The sequence below is a fragment of the Suricata suricatta genome, chromosome 2 (genome assembly GCF_006229205.1).
Source record: "Suricata suricatta isolate VVHF042 chromosome 2, meerkat_22Aug2017_6uvM2_HiC, whole genome shotgun sequence".
Lineage (NCBI taxonomy): Eukaryota > Metazoa > Chordata > Mammalia > Carnivora > Herpestidae > Suricata > Suricata suricatta.
The window spans coordinates 146,588,498-146,608,687 of NC_043701.1; the positions used below are offsets into that span (position 1 = coordinate 146,588,498).

Consider the following 20,190-nt stretch of genomic DNA (forward strand, 5'->3'; position numbering starts at 1 on the left):
TGAGTTTGAGTCCCACATCAGCTCTGTGCTGACAGCTCAGAGCCTGGAGCCTGCTTCGGAATTTGTGTCTCCCTCTTTCTCTCTGTTCCTTCCCTGCTCATACTCTGTCTCTCTCTCCTTCAAAAATAAATAAACATTAAAAAAAAAAAAGAATAAGGTCAGAGCACCTGGGTGACTCAGTCAGTTAAGCATCTGACTTTGGATCAGATCATGATTTTATGGTTCATGGGTTCAAGCCTGGTGTTGGGCTCTGTGCTGACAGCTCAGACCCTGGAGCCTGCTTTGGATTCTGTGTCTCCCTCCCTCTCTGCACATCCCCCACTCATGCTTTGTCTCTCTCTCTCTCTCAAAAACAAACATTAAAAATTTTTAGAAAAAGGTCACATTGCCATTGTATTTCTCACCTGAAACACTGGAAGCTGGAGGACAATGAAGGAACACTCAGAAAAACTTAGAAAAGAGGAATGAATCCCACAATTCTAAAATTAACAAAGATATTCATTATTAGGGTAAAAACAAAAAAGGAGAGAGAGCTGCAGAAAGGCAGAGTTTGAGACAACTATATCCATATCCACTACATAGTCCATCTCTATCCAAACAACTAGTGAATCAGAACAGAGACCTCAAATTAAGAGAAGATGGAAAGAAAGGGAAACAGCAGAGAGCAACAAGCCTTGCAAAATAGTTTTATTTCTATATAAAGAATGGCTGAGAATCTATCATGTAGGTGCTAAAAAATGGTTCCTAAGACAGAAAATAACGTACAGCATAAGAAAATCTTTCAATAGTCTGGCAAAAGAATGAATACAGAGAAGCACATTGCATGGTGGTTAAACCTAGGCTTGAAACCCAGACCTGCCTCCTATTTGCACTGTGACTGTGGGGAAGGTAATGAATTTATTTTAAACTTTCTTTAAAGATACTAAGAGTACCAGCATCATTGGGTTGCGGTGAGGATAAAATGAGTTCCTGTCTGAGAAGGACTTACAGTAGCACCGAGTACTTATAACTACTACTGCTATACTACTATTAGTGGTTGTGGTAACAGAAACATACAGTGACTTCAGTGAAGTAGAGAGTATGGATGCTTGTTGAATCTCTCCTTTAGAGACCTCGTATTTTTCTAACGATCTAGATGTTATACAGTAAACTGTACAAAATGCAAAAAGTGGAATTATCTTTTGCTCTTCTCATAAACCATCTTTTTAAAGTGTATCGGGGTATTATTGTCACAGATGTACACCCATAAAACCAACAGTAAAGGAGAGATAACGCCTCCATCACTGCGAAAATGTTCTCATGCCCTTTCATAATCTATTCTGTTGGCTCCACTCCTGCCCTCACGGCAACCACTGATAAACTTTATGAACTTGTTTGAATTTTCTAGAATTTTATGTAAATGAAGTGATACAGTGTATCAGTCTGCTCAGGCTGCCATAACAAAATAGCACAGACTGGGGGGCTTAAATAAAACATTCATTCCCACACTTCTGAAGACCAGAAGTTCAAGATCCGGGTGTCAGTGGGGCTGGTTTTTTATAAGGCCTTTCCTTGGCTTGAAGAGGCCCACCTTTTGCCATGTCTTCATGGGGCCTCATGTGGCCTCTGTGCCCATACATCCCTGGTCTTTTAAGTGTCCTAACTCCTATTCTTACAAGAATGCCAGACTGGATTAGGTATACTTGAAGGGCCCTGTTTTGATTTTTATTACCTCTTTAAAGGCCCTTCCTCTAAGAACAATCACATTCAGAGGTATGCAACAAAATAGCTTACTATTTTGTATACCTGAGTGGTACCCACTGAATGGGCATACCATATTTGTTTATTCACTCTCCTACCGAAGACACTGAGTTGTTTTCATATTTTTGCTTTTGCAAATAAAATTGGTATGAACATTTATATACATGTTTTTATGCAGATACATGCTTCAATTTCTTGTAGGAACAGAAATGCTGAGTCATGTAGTAGATTCATGCTTAACTTTATAAGAAACTGTTGAACTCACTTCCATTGTACAGGTATAAAATGTATCTTCTTATAGTTTTAATTTGCATTTTCTTACTGATTAATGATATGAACATCTTTTCACATATTTGTCATCCATACATCTTCTTTGAAGAGGGCACTTAAATCTTTTGCCCACCTATTGTTGGGTTATTTGTCCTCTTATCAAGTCATAGAAATTCTTTATGTATTCTTTTTTTTAATTAAAAAATTTTAATGTTTACTTATTTTTGAGAGGGAGAGAGTGAGAGTGAGCAGGGGAGGGGCAGAGAGAGAGGAAGACACAGAATCAGAAGCCGGCTCCAGGCTCTGAGCTGTCAGCACAGAATCTGACACAGGGCTCGAACTCATGGACTATGAGATCATGACCTGAACCAAAGTCAGACACTTAGCCCATAGAGCCACTCAGGCACCACAATTTCTTCACATATTCTAAACATAAGTCCTTTGTCAGATAAATGTTTTGAATGTGCGTTCTCCCAGTCTATTGCTTGCTTTTTCATTTTCATAATAGTGCATTGAAGAGCAATTTTTTCTTTAATGAAAGAAGTCCAATTTGTTTTTTTCTTTTATGGTTTGGGGTTCTTGTGTCCTATTCAGGAAAAACTCTGCCAAACCCAAAGACACTAAATTTTTCCCAAGTATTCTTCAGAGGTTTTATGTTTTTAACTCATATTAGGCCTATGATCTATTTTGAGCTAATTTTTCTATAAGGTGTGAGATAAGGGTATGGTTCATTTTTAAATATATGAATATGCAACTGTTCAGAACCACTTGTTGAAATTACCCTTTCCCCATTGCTTGCATCCTTAAATTTAGACATTATCTGCTCTGAGCTTCCTTACATAACTGTAGACAGCACTCAATGGACATATATGTAAATGTAGTCTGTAAAGTGGAAAACTAGTAGGAATCTAAGACTCTATCGTTATTAGTTAGTTCTGAGTAGATCCTGACCCAAAGATAAGAGACAGAAAAATATTAGGCCAGAAGTCAGAGAACACCACACATGGTATAGCTCCATCACTTTATTAGCCTTCAGAACAACTTTTAACCTCAGAGCTTACTCCCTCTTTTGTGAAGTATAGAAATTATGGTATCCAATGGTCTACTTCAGGAGGATTTCATGAAGATTATATAAGATACATGTATATAATATATACTATGCATTTAAAAATTCTTTGCAAACTGTAAACTGCTATAAAAATGCAAGATATTTTCTTTATACCTAAAAATCCCTGGACTACATAGTAAGGCCCATTCCTACCTTATGCAGTAGTATAGGGCCGTAAATATGACTGCACAAGCGCTACAACTTTGCAAAAGATCTTAATAATCAACAGGACAAATTATGACTGTTCTATAACCTTTTCCAGCGCACTATTTCTTCTTAACTCTATTCAGTGTTACTACTTTTCCTTTTTTTTGCTTCAATTCATATTTGTTGACCAAGCAACTTTTGATAACCCATTTTTATAAAGTGTAATGTGGGCTTGTCACAAAAAAAAATAAGGAGGCAACACAACCATAATACACTTTGCTATCTGTGCATGAGCTGAATAACAAGCACACAGTGAGTGACCAACTGAAGCCATATTTTAAAAGAAGTAAAAGAAAAAATAAGAAGTGACATGATTAGTCACTGATCATGATGCACATCTGTTATTCATAGTAATCTGCAGATGAAAGAGTTAGAAGTGAGGTTTGTACTTTATGCGATTGCTCATAGTTAATATATTGTGACTACTGAAATTCAAATTGTGTTGCTGGGAGAATGGGGTTCTTAACTGAACACACTAACTGAAATCTGTGTATACTGGAGCTGTGCAAAGTGAGGGCTGCATACACTTGCAGGGTGCCGAGGTATGTGAATCTCCCAGTTAGTCTTCTCCGCATTTGAAGAGAGGAATAAATTAATTATTCCCCTGGCTTGCTTGATGTGATGCTTTTTGAACCTTCTCTGTTACTTCAAGAAATGTGTGGTGAAGAAATCAAAGAAACTTTTGAGGAACCTGGGTGGCTCAGTCGACTAAGTGTTTAACTCTTGATTTCGGCTCAGGTCATGATCCCAGGGTCCTGGGACTGACCCCTACATTGGGCTTGAGATTCTCTTTTTCTGTCCCTCTCCCCCCTCGCCCCCCTCCCCATTCACATGAAAGTACATTTTCTCTATCTCTCTCTCAAAGAAAAAAACTTTTTATGATTGTTACTTAAGGAAGCTTATTTGAGATTAAATTACACTGTGCTGTAAGGTAGATAAATCAGTGACTTTAAAACAGAACTTGGCTGAATAGCAATTGATTTTCTTTTCAGAGAAAAGCAAAAAGTTTTACATGATTTTCCTTGGTTTTAGCCATTGAACTTTTTTTGTTTTGTTTTGTTTCGTTGTTTCAGGAGTAAAATTTAGTGAGTCACCACTTACATACAACACCTAGTACACATCACAACAAATGCCCTCCTTAATGCCCATCACCCATTTAACCCATTCCCCCACCAACTCCCCTCCAGCTCCCCCAGGTCTGTTCTCTAGAGTTAAGAGTCTATTGTGGTTTGCCTCCCTTTCTTCTTTTATTTTTCCTTCCCCTATATTGATCCATTTTGTTTCTTAAATTCCACATATGAGTGAAACCATATGGTATTTGTCTTTAACTGACTTATTTTGTTTAGCATAGTACATTCTAGTTCCATCCACATTGTTGCAAATGGCAAGATTTCATTCTTTTTGATGACTGAGTAATAGTCCACTATATATATATATATGTGTGTGTGTGTGTGTGTATATATATATATATATATGTATATGTATATATATATATATATACACCACATCTCCTTATCCATTCATCAGTCAGTGAACATTTGGGCTCTTTCCATAATTTGGCTATTGTTGATAATGCTGCTATAAACTTGGGGTGCATGTACCCCTTCCAATCAGTATTTTGGTATTCTTTGGATAAATACCTACTAGTGCAATTGCTGGGTCATGGCACAGTGCTTTTTTTAAATTTTTGAGGAAACTCCATATTGTTTTCCTAATCACTAAACTTTACTTTTTGTATCTTCACATCTGTTTTCTCTTTAGTGGTTACTCTTTTGGTACTCAGAGTAAAGAGTTGGATCAAATGTAAAATGTACCCCATATCCTAAAACAAGCTTCTTGTAATTTGCATTGTAAAGGCTAGTTTGCATTTGGTTCCTTGAGGGTTAATTGCACATGTAGGAGTAGAAATTATATAATTGGAACCTCTGACTTCTCAGAGTAACACGAAATTGTTGGCAGTATCTCTTAAAATGTCTAATAGTGGTTCATTATCCTGATTTCAGTAATATTCATCAGTGTACTCTGTGCACTCTCCCCACAGAAGATAACATAATTAATCATTTTAACTATCTGATAAGGTACTCATTACTTTACAGTCATAAAGCTATTTTAGATCTGAATGAACCAACTAAACATAAAGGTATTTATCCAATTATGGTGGTCACTGTTCTCCCCTAATTTCTATGATAACCACCTCAAGTCTAGTGGGAGAAACAGGAACATAAGTAGATAAATAAAATATAATTTGGTAAGTTGGGGAGGGCAGTCACAAGATGGTATGAGATTCTTGGGGAAACACCAAACCTCGCTTCGAGGAACACGAGGAAAGTCGGGCTGAGCTAGCTCTGAAAGACAGTAGGAATTACCTCAGAAAAGAAAGAAGGATGGATGGTTCTTGCAAGAACCATGGGTTTAAAGGCCTGGAGACAAGAGAAAGAGAATGAATTCCAGAAACCAAAAGAGAGTGCTGTGGCAAAAGAGGTGAAATAGATGCCATGATGCCAAAGAGCTTTACCATGATAGTAACAGGGAGCCAAAGCAGCGCTTTGATGGGATTTGTGTTCTAGGAAAGTCATTTTAGTAGCTGCTGTGGGTAGATGGGCACAGAGGCAGTGAAGAAGATAGACCAGCTGAGAGATGAAACAGGCTCAGTCTAAGCGGTGGTTGGAACTGAGAGATGGTGGAAGATTCTGGAAGCATTAAGGAAGTAGAATCAAAAGGACTTTGTGACCACTCTTGAATATTGCAGGTGACTTGAAGTTTTCTGGCTTGGACAACTGGATAGTTACATTAAAGAAGATATAGAATAAAAGAGGAAGGTCAAGACGGAGGAAGAAAAATGGTCAAGTAACAAAAACTTTTTTACTTTGAAAGGAATGTGAGGCATAGAATGAGATTTCCCGCCTAAAATTGAAAATGTGTTGTGTTTTGTTTCTACTCTTTGGATGGCCTGAGATAGATAAATCCTGAGTCCCAGGATGAGAAGGAGAAAAGCACTAGCTTCACCCAGCCTCGGGAAGCAGTGTGGAAGGCCCTTAGAGGCCATCAAGGAGCATCCTCTGCTGCAGGGTAGACTGGCAGTTTTATTGTCCAGGACTGAGGATATAAATAGCCCCATTGTATCTGTGTATCTAAACAAAACAGCCAAGGAAGGTGGTCAGGTCTTGGGGTACCAAAAGTGACAGATTTCTCAGACGACCAGACTTTGTATTTTGTATAGTTCATGGCCTGAGAAATAGCATATGCATAAGAAGAAGGTTGGGGGCGCCTGGGTGGCTTAGTCGGTTGAGCATCCGACTTTAGCTCAGATCACGATCTCACGGTTCATGGGTTCAAACACTGCATCAGGCTCTGTGCTGATAGCTCAGAGCCTGGAACCTGCTTCAGATTCTGTGTCTCCCTCTTTCTCTCTTTCTCTCTGCCACTCCCCTGCTCATGCTCTGTCTCTGTCACAAAAATAAATAAACATTAAAAAAAAAAGAAGAAGAAGGTTGAAAGACTTCTGTAAGTAACCCTATGGTAGTTGCTGGAAGAAGTACCCAGAATTGAAGATTTGAACTTCACCATATTCTTGCATATTCAAGAATATGCCCAGGCCGCCCACTGCTAGCTACCAGAGCTCTTGATCATGGTCATAATTTAAATGCCTGATATTGAAAGCCATACAACCCATGTTTTATCTTTTCCCAAACATAAACAGGAAAATAAAACCATTTTTAGCTTACATGGAAGAATATCTCGATATCTGTTTTTGTCTCTGTTGCGTAGGTCATTCCCAGAGTTGAACTCACCAGATAGGTTCTTATAATCTAAAGTCTTTAAAAGATAAGAAATATAAGTCATGTATTTACTACAACAAAAAGTAAAAGAAAACAATCTGCCTTTGCTTAGTGTTCATGCTTCTATGTGGCATGACCCAATGTTAAGTGTTATATGGTAAGTGAAGCCAAAACTCCATTAAAACATACTATAGAAAGGGGCACCTTGGTGGCTCAGTTGATTCACTGTCTGACTTCAGCTCAGATCATGATCTCGTAGTTCATGGGTTCGAGTATTGCATCGGGCTCTGTGCTGACAGCTCAGAGCCTGGAGCCTGCTTTGGATTCTATGTCTCTCCCTCTCTTTATGCCCCTCCCCAACTTGTGCTCTGTCTCCCACCCTCAAAAATAAATAAACATTAAAAAATACTATAGAAAATATCTCAAATTTTAGATATTGCTTGATAAGAAAATGCTCATCTCTCTAAAGATAATTTTTCCCTTAAGCTTCAATATTTTTCCTTCTTCATAAAAGAAAAAGCCAATACAGAACATTCCCTTCTTAGGACCTACCCATAGATCTATCTTTTTATAAACAAACAAAAATAAAGGCAAAACATTTATATAAATATATAAACCAAAAAATATAAACTGACTCCTTGGCCCATGAAGGAATTCTAGCTAGGATATCAATTAAAGAATTCTTCCTTTCAAAAAAATTATATTACCAGGTGTGAATTCGGGAAACACTGACTGAACACTTAGTTCGTATTCAGCACTTTTCCAGATACTGGAATACAAAGATGAACCTGAAAATGGCCTCATCCTTAAGGAGCTATGAGAGCAGTCAGAGGGGGACCTGTGAGATCCATGTACAGAGAAGCTAGTGTAATGGTAACACCAATGACGGCCACCAAAAGTTAGTCATATGAAAGTACGTGTGTGTGTGTGTGTGTGTGTGTGTGTGTGTGGAAGGAAGGGAGAGCAGAGGTGAGCAGGTATCACTCCAGGTAAACAGGCAGGAATAAAGGCACAGGGCTTACATCTCCTCTTGGGGAAACAGTGAATAGTATGATAACATGAGCACAGAGAACATGATCTAGCCCAGAGGGAAACTAAAACTACCCAGGAAGGCCTTGTTTCATATACAAAAGAAGCGGAGATGTAGCCAGGCCTATTCTGTGAGAATATTTGTGGATGAAGCCTGTGAGTCTATACTTTTCAAAGGCTCTTCAGTAACTCTCGGGTAGTCAACTTGGCACCGCCAGTCTTTAAATTAGCTCTGGAGACTACTGGCATGGCATGGCCCATGAGAAGCCAGTGAAGGTGTTATGCAGTAGGAGATGATCAGATTTTTACCTTTGTAATCTTTATGCAAATGAATCCTAAAATTAACCTGGGAAAAAATATCTGTAGGAAGAACTAGAACAGTTCTGTGAAAGAAGAGTAATGAGGGAAGACTAGTCTTAACAAACCGTAAAAGACCTCATAAAGCTACACTAATTAACAGTATTTGGGGGCACTTGAGTGGCTCAGTTGGTTGAATGTCCGACTTCGGTTCAGGTCATGATCTCACAGTTAGTGGGTTCGAGCCCCACATCAGGCTCTGTGCTGCGTGCTTGCTCAGAGCCTGGATCCTGCTTCAGATTCTGTGACTCCTTCTCTCTCTGACTCTCCCCACTCATGCTCTGTCTCACTCTATCTCTCAAAAAATAAATAAATGTAAAAAACTTTTGAAAATGTTTTTCAAGAGAGTTTGGTAACAGCATATGAATAAACAAATCAATGGAAGAAGTCCAAGAATACACTAAAATTTATGTATCACTTCAGTATATTATAAAAGTTTATATCACTAAAGTTTCAAGAGGATCTCAGGACAGTAAAATAGTTATATAATGTGGGGTCCCTAACAAAAACCTTGTAAAACATTAAAATCTACTTGGATCAAAGATTTATACATTTTTTAAATTAACATTTTAAATATTAGTAAAAAACATGAAATAATTATTATGATCTTAGAGTGAAAATATCTAAAGGATACAGAAAACCCTGAAGTCCCAAAAGATTGGCATATTTGACCTCTAAAAGTTACCTATTTCTTCTTACTAAACGTGTATGTGCGTGCATGCACACGTGTATGTGGCACAAATAACAAGGGGGAAAGTTACCATATAAAGCACATACAAAAAGGACAATGTCTTTATTATATAAAGTTATAGGTTGATAAGAAAAAGAATAAAAGAAATTGAGCAAAGAATTGAACAGTTCCCCAAAATAAATATAAAAGTCTTAAAAAATATGGAAAGTAATTCCTCTGTTCTCAAGTAAGTGTCAATTAGATCATCAACAAGAAATTATTTGTATGAGATAAGCAAAGGTCCAAAAATTAAATAGCACAAAATACTGGTTGGTTGTCTTCCTAAATTTGTTCTAAAGAATATTCATACAGGGGCGCCCAGGTAGCTCAGTCGGTTAGGTGTCCGACTTCAGCCCAGGTCTGTGAGTTCAAGCCCTGCATCAGGCTCTTTGCTCACAGCTCAGAGCCTAGAGCCTGCTTCAGATTCTGGGTCTCCCCCTTGTTTCTCTCTCTCTCTCTCTCTCTCTCTCTCTCTCTCTCTCTCTCTCACTCTCGCTCAAAAATAAATAAATATTAAAAGAAGAAAACAAATAAAAACCAAAGAAAGATACACTTGTGATGGAGTCTTTCATTTAAAAAAAAAAGGATACACATACATATGCACAGGCATATGAAGAGGACTAACTGCTGTTCATAACAGCCTAGAACAATCTAAATGAGCATCATAGGGGACAACTTAAAGAAAAGAGGGTCTTTAGATCTATACAATTAAATATACTACGCACTCTTAAAAAGAATGAGATTTTTAAATAAGGAATGAAATACAGCTATATGTACTGATAATATATTTGAGAATCATTTTGTAGGTGAAACTTTTTTTTCAAGAAGGAAAGGGTAATGGTGAATAAGGCTTATGCTTTTCTGGACACTTATCTGACAAACTTAATAGTGGAAAGGGATCCTAGGAAGTCAAGAGAGAAAAAGAAAGAGAATTTATCCATTTTATAACCTTTTATGCTATTTAACTTTTTCCTTTTACTATATACACCTTTTCCTTTAAAAACAAACTTACTATTTAAAAACAAAAACAAAATACTCAATTTAAAAAGCAAAGGAAAAAAAGGAGAAAGAAAAAACCCTCTGGTAGTAATGTGGAAAATCACATATAGACTTTTGTGAAAACCAAAATATTTACCATGAATTCCTGGAGGATTTCATATTCTGCTACTTTTTTCTCAAGCACTTTAAAACAATCCTTGATGGTTGATTGCTCATGAAAATTGAATACTAATGGTCGAACGTGAGCCAGCTGAGCTAGCTCCCCTTCAGAAACAATTTGCATAACTGAGAAAAAGAAAAATTCACATTTGTAAGTTACTTGTATGTATGTGAAGAAAGATTTTCTTTCTATTGTTGTTTTCTCTTAAGTAAAGACACAGCCATCTATGGGTTACTGAAAATTTATTTTTCCAGAAATGAAGAATCTATTACTTTGAAAGAAAGTATCCTTGGTTTGGAAAAATCATGATTATGGACTTTGAAATTATACAAAACCCACGATTCTTAGAAAACGCTGTTAAGTGCTATATAAATAAAAGATGCCATAGACTGAGGAGTGTTCTGTTTAACAGTGAGAATTGAGTATATGTATTAACAATTATGCCAAGGCAAGCATGTGTAAACAAGACTTGATGAGAAAAAGTGAGAACTTCTGCCTTCCCTCAGACCAAAGATTTAACATCCCTAGAGTTTGAGAGGAGAGGCTATGGAGAGTCTCATGCATCTCTTACTGTAAAACACATCAAGGACACTCATGCACACACTGGCACACGTACAACACAAAACGCACACCCCCTCCAAGGATAAAGAGGCTCTATATGGTACAATTAATAAGACTAAGAATATATATATAATACATAACATGTAATTATATGTTACATGTATACATAGATATACTTTATATAGTTACACATTTGTAACCAATAATAATAGAAGAGAATACATGCTATTCAACAGTACACATGATGATATTTTATGCCATGTTGACAATCTAGATCCCAAATATCTGAAGTTTTACAGATCATGTCCACTGACCAAAATGCAATAAATCTAGAAGTCAATATTAAAAGAATGTTTTTAAAATTTCAGAATTTTAAACTAAAATGATCAAGTGAAGCCAGTTCTCAAAATCTCTTTTCAGAGTCAAATAATATGAACAGAAATCAAGTTAATACCAGCAAAAAAAATAATTATAGATATATGTACACACACACACACACACACACACACACACACACACACGAAGCAATTCCACAAAAGGATGGGGATAAAAAGCAGAAATTTCTACGAATGTGCACAGCCCTGTGAAACTCTTCTTGTCTTGGAACCCTATTTTAATGAAAAGCTCTTTGTAGGTATGGGAGTGAGAGACTGTTGGTTGGGAGAGACAGTCACAGAAATCCTAAAATTTATCACAAATACCTCTAACTTGAATATGAGAGGAGGTCTAGGAAGCCCAGAGAGGGAAATAAATTCTGCGGGAGTAGAAGGCATTTTGATCATCATTGCTGCCCAACAGAAAAATCCTAGAGCTTCCCATGGATTCCGGCCTTGCTAGAACAAAAGCTGAGAAAAGGGAGAGAGGAAACGAAAGAAACGGTAGAATGACTATAATGGACACTGTTGTTGACACTGATTCTACCCTGATGGTTAGTTAAAGTGACATGTGATCATTCCACAGTGTAGTGATTTGAGTCAATGGGAAGCAAGAAGTTTATTCAAGGTTATGGACAAGGAAGAGAAGCAAGCCTCTCTCCCATCTCCATCCCCTGCCCAGACATAAATACAGAAATATAAGACCCCAATTTTTGTCAGCAGCCCTACTATGACATAAAAGGAAAGAGCTGAGTAGAGCAAATATGAAAAATATATACATAAAGAACCTATGGTCTTAATGACATTACTGTGCAACTGATCAAATTGAACTTGGAACACTTCCTACCTCTCTATTTGCATTATGGGAGAAAATATATTTCTTTATCGTTAACATCATTTTGAATCTGGTTTCTTTTTATTGCAGCCTGGTCCAAGAATTCCAACCAATGGGAACAGGTCAGGCTTCAGCTACAATTGGCAATCATCACAGGAAGGGATTTTTGCAGAAGAGCAGCTCTTATCTAGCTATTTGGTGCTGACATCATTGGACAGGTTTGAAGAATAGGTGATTCCCCTCAACATGGTCCAAAAATAACACTGCAGAATGGTCTGCCACAAAAAGTGCTAGCTTTGCCGTAAGGTGGACCAGCTCCGAGGGAGCTGGACACCATTGCTCTACCCACTAGCTCCTGGACGACACTACTTTAGCCACCTTGGAGGGATTAGAAAGTCATCACCATAACTGTGGTGTACCACTTCAGTCATAGTGAGACCCTAGGAACACCATGAGTGTTATGGCATGTACCAGCAGCTTGAGTGCTTCCCCACAGATTTAAGTCTTGGCTAAGTGCATCCGATTGGTCAAATCCACATAACTGCCAGGATTTCTGGGAAAATGTAACTTTTAGTTTTCCTGCCTCAGCCATACAGAAAGACATGTTAGGAGGAGGATGTGATCGATGCTGAGTAAGCTAATCTGTAATATCTGTCACACAACAATTCATCCACACTCTGTGACTTTTCTGTCCCTTTTCCCCTCACCCTTCTGCACGTTTGTCCTTGTCTTCTCAGACAAAATCCAGCCCTCGAAGTGTAGTTTATAATAGAAGATAACTAATCAAATCAAATCAAATGGAATGAGAATCAATAAGAATTCATTCATGCTCAAACTGCAAAATCAAAGAGATGCAGAACTATACATGTTAGTGAGCAAGATGGAAATAAAATACAAGGTGAAGAAAAAAATGAGCAATGCAAAATGGTGAACAGCAATCCGAGCCACATATTTTCTTGGTTACAACCTATTTCTTTTCTTTTTATTTTAAATTTGTTTAATGTTTAGTTACTTTTGAGAGAAAGAAGGAGAGAGACAGAGCACTGGCAGGGGAGGGGCAGAGAGAGAGGGAGACACAGAATCTGAAGCAGCCTCAAGGCTCCACGTTGTCAGCACAGAAACTGATGTAAGACTCAAACTCATGAACTGCGAGATCGTGCCCTGAGTCAAAGTTGGACACTTAACTGACTGAGCCACTCAGGCGCCTCCACTTACAATGTTTATTAAATGCAAGGCCTAGGTTTCCCAAAAGCATCCAAGAAACCTTTACTTGAATTTACGGGTAGGTCAGGTGTCTGAAACATAACTGGCAAAAGGGATAGATTTATCCTTAGACCAATCAGGTTCACACCCTGAGTTGAAAGCAATTTCTCAACTTGCCTTACAGCTGCTCAATGGAAAGGAGATGAAATGAGTGCCGAAGAATCAGCCACAGAGACCACTAGTGCCACTATACGTCTGCAGCAACTTCAACCCAAATGCACACACGAGGGTGCAAAAAACCTTTGTGCAGAACTCAAGCCATGCTTCTAGCTCCTCCGCAGCTGTCCCCTATGGCTGCCAGCCAAGTTCCCCTACATCTCAGTTCTGATGCCTCTGTACCGTGTCTTACCCTAAGCCAGAGGGGAGGTTACACCTATGGGGGACAGAGGCTTAGATGGAGAAAGCATCAGAAAAGAGGCCAGATTTATATTTGTCTTTTTTTTTCCGTTTTTTTTTTTAATGTCTATTTATTTTTGAGAGAGACAGAGAGAGCACAACTGAGGGTCAGGTAGAGAGAAAGGGAGACACAGAATCTGAAGCAGGCTCCAAGCTCTGAGCTGCCAGCACAGAGCCCAATCCAGGGCTGGAACCCACAAACTATGAGGTCATGATCTGAGCCCAAGTCGAACGATTAACCAATGGAGTCACCCAGGTGCCTGCCACATTTACATTTGTATCAATATCACCTGGGACTTGAAAATAGGAATTTCTGGATTCAACCCAACAAATGCTGAATCATAACCTTAAATAAAAATTAAATTAAAAAAAGAATGAGGTAAAAAATAAGCTTATAGACTTAAGAAAATAAAGGTCAAAACTACATGATTACAGGGTAACCCAGGAGGCTCAGTCGGTTGAGCATTCAACTCTTGATCTCTGCTCAGGTCATGATCTCACGGTTTGTGAGTTCGAGCTCCATGAGGGGCTCTGCGCTGACTTGTGGGGCCACTTGGGACTGTCTCTCCCTCTCTCTCTCTCAAAATAAATAAATAAACTTTAAAAAGTACATGATTTTATAGAATTAATAATTAAACAACACACTATAAGAAACAAAGTAGACAGCTGAAAATGAACTTATTCATAGGACAGAGACATGTGTACATAAATTAATGAGGAAGAGACAAAAAACAAAAGACAGTGCATGTAGGACATCATCAAAAGTTCAGGAGAAAAATTTAAGATACATTGAGGAACTCAAGAAATCTTCCCTTGTGGTGCAAGCTGGGAGAGGGAAGCAGCAGCTTCTGCAGGCAAGGTATGATGCCCCATCCGGTTCCTTTCCCCTATCCTCCCTAAGGATGAGAAGCAGAAGTTGGGAAAAGGGCAGCAAACTCAATAATCCACAAAGCCCAAGTTAAGACACAATAACATTGGGAATTGGGAGGAGAAGAAAGCATCGTAGGCTCAGACCATAACATACCCTCTACCCCGAAAGAAACGGCAGGTAACTGAGAAGACACCGTCTTTAAGAACCAGGGACACTGCACTTGTCTATAACTAATGCTGAACCGAACAAAAACAACAGAGAATGCCCTCCCACCCTCAGTGAGGTTAGCAAGTAACAGAAGTACAAATAAGAGCACTCTGTTGCTGGGAAGTGAACAAGGTCGTGGACAGAAACCTTCTCTGAGGTTCAAGTGCAGTGGGGAGTTCTAAGGCGGAGGATAGACATTGAAATAATCCCTCAGGCATTTTCCATTCTAAGCACAAGGTAGCAGAACAGGAATTTGAAGCTGGTGATGCACTAGGAGTAACCCTAGCCACATCAAAACTGAAACCCTGCTCAATTCCTGACTAAATTGACTCAACTCACCGGACTGAGGCTTACAAAAAGAAAAGGTATTCCTGTTTACCTCAGTCTCTAGAACACAAGATATCCAGACTTCAACAAAGAAATTATATGCACACAAAGAAGCAAGTAAAAGAAAAATAAAATAAAATAAAACTGTCAAGAAATAAAGCAATCAAAGGAACCAGACAGAGATAGGACATAAGTGTTAAAACTATCAGACAATGAATTTTAAATAAGAAAGATCCAAGTTAAAGGCTTCAGAGGAAAAGTGACATGCATAAACAAATGGGGAATTTCATCCGAGATATGGAAACCATAAAAAATCAAGCAGAAATCCTTTCTAAAAAAATTTTTTTATGTTTTATTTATTTTTGATACACAGAGAGACAGAGCATGAGAGGGGGAGGGGCAGAGAGAGAAGGTGACACAGAACTGGAAGCAGGCTCTAGGTTCTGAGCTAGCTGTCAGCACAGAGCCTGATGCAAGGCTTGAACCCATGAACGTGAGATCTGACTTGAGCCAAAGTTGGAGGCTCAACCAACTGAGCCACGCCGGCGCCCCAAGCAGAAATCCCAAGAATGAAAATTACTATAATAGAAATAAAGAATGCTATCAGTGGGCTTATCTCTAGGCTGGATACATACAAGAAAAGAATCAGCAAACTTAAAAAAGGTCAAACTGAAAGAGAAAAAAGAGTTAGGGAAGGCACAGTAAAGAGCAACAAAGAGCTATAGCCCATGGATATCACACAGATTAATATTCCTGTAAATAGAAACCCAAAATAGAACAGAGAGTGGGAGTGGAATTGGGCAGAAGAAATATTTGAAATGACAGTTGTTGGGAATTCTCCAAAATGAATGAAATACACCAAACCTCAGATACAAAAGCTCATCATCACACAACAAGTCATAAGACAACCCAGAATTCGACAACTGACATAAACGTCTTTCAGAACAAACGAAGGAGAAAAAACCCTTTTACAGACAATTACTGAGAGTTCATTAGCACACTTGCACTGAAGAAATGTTCAAGGAAGATCTTCAGGCAGAAGGAGTATACTACAGAACAGGAAACCGACTCTACACAAATGAAGAATTCCAAAAATTCCATGAAAGTAGCTAAGTGTAAAATTCTTTTTTCCTTAATTTTCCTGGAGAACAACTGGCTATCTAAAACAAAAGCAGTGAATATGTATTTTTCATAATTATTGTTATGTAAAATTAATACGTTTGACAACAATTGTACAAAAGATCTCGAGGAGAAATTAGGAACACACTATTGGAAAGTCCTTATGCCACACGTCAAGTGTTATAATGTTATTTGAAGATAGAAAACACAAACTGTGAAAAATTAAAGATGTATGTATATTATAAATCCTAGGGCAACCAAGAGAACATTTTTAAAGAGGCATAACTAAAAAGCAATTAGGAAAACAAACTGTTATTACAAAATAATCCAAGAGAAATCTGCAAAAAAAGATAAAAACATAAAGACTAGAAAGAATAAATAGAAAACAATTAGCAAGACGGTAGAGTTAAAAGATGTAGAAGTACAAGGTGCCTGGGTGGCTCCATTGGTTGAGTGCTGGATTGCACCTCAGGTCATGGTCTTGCAGTCCGTGAGTTCGAGCCCCGCATCAGGCTCGGTGCTGACAGCTCAGAGCCTGGAGCCTGCTTTGGATTCTGTGTCTCTCCCTCTCTCTCTGTCCCTCTCCCACTGGTGTCGTGTCTCTTTCTTGAAAATAAACATTAAAATTTTTCTAAAAAGATGGTATATATAAATGCAAACAGCCTAAATATACCAATTAAAAATCAGAAATCAGGAGGCCCAACCATAAATGCCCATAAGAAACCACTTTAAGTACAAAAGTGTAGGCAAGTTAAAAGTAAAGGAATAGAAAAATACATTCCATGGGAACCCTAATCAAAAAAAGGAGGAGTGGCTGTATTAATAGCAGAGAATACCAACAACAAAGTAGACTTCAGACCAAGAACATTACCAGGGTTAAAAAAGTCATTACTGGGGGAAGGAAGGATGAATAAGGGGAACAAAGAGAATTTTTAGAGTGTACTGTTTTATTTTATACACTATTTTATACACTATTTTTAGAATATGCTAAAATGGTAAAAACATGTATTTACACATCTGCCCTAACTCATAGAATGTACACCACCACCAGTGAACTCGAATGTAAATTATGGACTCAGAGTGTTGATACATCAATGCAGATTCAACTGTCACAAATGCAGCATGCTGGTGAGAAATACTGATCCTGGGGAAGGCTATGCACATGGGAAGACAGCGAGGATGTGGGAAATCTCTGTACCTTCTGCTCAATTTTGCTATGAACTTACAACTGCTCTGAACATTAAATCAATTTTTTAAAAGAGATAATTACTAATGATGAAGGGAGTCAAATCACAGAGAAGACATAACAATGTTAAATGTGTATGCACCTAACACGATTTCAAAATACATGAAAAGCTGATAGTGCTTTAAAAAAAAAAAGAAAGAAAATTCACAATTATAACTGAAGACTTCAAAACTCTTTACTCAGGAATCAACAGAATGCACACACAGAAATTCAGTAATGACAGAAAAGAACTACAACAACCTGATCTAACTGGTCTTTAGAAAACACTCTGTCCAATAACACTGTGAAAATTCTTCTCAAGTGCACATGGTATCTTCACCAAATAGACCATATTCTAGGTCAAAAATCAAACCTTAACAAATTAAAAAGAATTAATACAAATTATGCCCTTGGACCACAATGAGATTAAATAAAAATCAGTACAATGTCTGGAAAATCTTCAAATGTTGAGAAAGTTAAAAGCATACTTCTAAATAACCTATGAATCAAAGAACAAGTCACAAGAGAAATTAGAGAACACTTTATAAAAAACAGACTTTAGATCTATGTTTACCAAAGAAATTAGTAGGTAGGTAGCACAGAGAGTCCCCATATATCTCTGCGACAGTTTCCTCTATTATTAACAGTTAAATTAGGACAGTATATTTGTTAGATTTGGGGGGACCTGGGAGGCTCAGTCAGTTAAGTGCCTGACTCTTGATTTCGCCTCAGGTCCTGATCTCATGCTTCATGAGTTTGAGCCCCACATCAAGCACTGCTCCGAAAGCACAGAACCTGCTTCGAACTGTGTCTCTCCCTCTCTCTCTGTTCCTCCCCACTCTGTGTGCATGCAAATTCTCTCTCTCTCAAAATACACAAATTTTAAACATATGAATTTAATTAACCAATATTAACACATTATTATTAATATGTTAACTAAAGTCCATAGTTCATTCAGAGTTCTTTAGCTTACATTCACATCCTTCCACTGTTCCAGGATCCCATCTCGGAGTCCATACGACCTTTAGTTCTTATGCCTCCTTAGGCTCCTCGTGGCTAGGATGCTTTAGTGTTTGATGGCTTTGGCAGTTTGAGGAGTAATGATCAGATATATTCTAGGATGCCCCTCTATTGGAATTTGTCTGATGTTTTTCTCATAATTCGCTTAGGGTTATCAGTTTGGGGGAAGATCACAGAGGAAAAGTGCCATCCATGTTCATCACAACATACCAAGGGGACCTACTATCCACATGACTGATGTTGACCGTGTTCACGTGCTGCAGCTGTGTATCCCGTTCTTTATGACAAAGTTCCTCTTTTTATCCCCCTTTCCATACTGTACTCTCTAGAAGAAAATCACTATGTACAACACACACTGAAGGAATGGCATGTTACACTATATCTGTAGTGTAATACATCTAACTTTACAGTGGAATATCAACATAATCTATTTGGAATTCTTCTACAGGAGAGGTTTGTTTCTTCTCCACATTTATTTACATGTTCAATTATGTGTTTATATTAGTTGTAATATAACTAATCTAGTGCTACATTGTGTTGGTGCTCAAACTGTTTCAGCCATAGCCAATAGGAATGAAAAAGCATTCTGAATTGAATGCAAATAAATACACACCAAGAATTTGGGAATATTGCTAATTCAGTATTCACAGGGAAATCTGTTGTATTCAATGCTTATATTAGATCAGAAGACATAACTTTTATCAATGAAGAAATCAAAAAATTGAAAACAATTGGAAAAATGATAACTGAAACTAAAAAAGCTAGTTCATGGAAAAGTTCAATAAAAAGACAAATACCACATGGTTTCCTTTTTATGTGGAATTTAAGAAATAAAACAGAAAAAAAAGACAAAATAACAGATTCTTAAATAGAAAGCACAAACTGGTGGTTGCCACAGGGGAGGTGGGTGGAAGGATGGGTGAAATAGATAAAGGGGCTTAAGGGGTAGGGCACAAACTCTCAGTTACAAAATAAATAATGAAGATGAAAAGTATAGCATAAGGAATATAGTCCAAACATTGTTTGGTGGCAGATAATGACTATACTTATTGTGGTGAGCACTGAGTAATGTACAGAATTGTTGAATCACTATATTATACACCTGACACTAATATAACAGTCTGATAATTGTACTTCAATTAAATATAATAAAAATAAATAAAATTACATTGAATTTAAAACAGTTGAAAATCTCTAACCAAACTGATCACAAAACAAAGAGAAAAAACACACTTTACCAAATCAAGAATAAAAGAGAGGGTATCAATTCTGATATTACAGACATTACAGTTAATAAGGAAGTATTATAAACAATTCTAATCCCACAAATTAGGCAACTTATATGAATGAGACAAACTGCCAAAGCTCCTTAAAGAAGAGAAAGATGATCCAATGGTCCTTTATCAATTAAAAACATTGAGTATTGTTATAGGTTGAATTATGCCTCCCCTTCATATGTTGAAGTCCTAACCTCTAGTAATTCAGAATATGACTCTATTTGGAGATAGGTTCTTTAAAGAGGTAAGTTAATGGGATTTTTAGGGTACACCCTCATCAAATATGACTAGTGTCCTTACAAAAAAACACTAGTGCCCAGATACTGCATAGGGAAA

General features: G+C 37.7%; 1 protein-coding gene across 7 annotated transcripts in view; it reads right to left on the reverse strand.

Moving 5' to 3' along the window:
- PTPN20 (protein tyrosine phosphatase non-receptor type 20) overlaps positions 1-20,190 on the reverse strand; it is a 97,493-nt gene that overhangs the window by 37,217 nt on the left and 40,086 nt on the right. For 6 of the 7 annotated variants that reach the window (XM_029932080.1, XM_029932081.1, XM_029932078.1 and 3 more), the window contains 2 exons: positions 10,356-10,504; positions 7,051-7,141 (listed from right to left, as the gene is read on the reverse strand). The exons of the other annotated variant lie outside the window; for it this stretch is intronic. In XM_029932080.1, the coding sequence (XP_029787940.1) occupies positions 7,051-7,141; positions 10,356-10,504 (240 nt within the window). The remainder of the gene's footprint in view (positions 1-7,050; positions 7,142-10,355; positions 10,505-20,190) is intronic. 7 annotated transcript variants of the gene reach the window in all.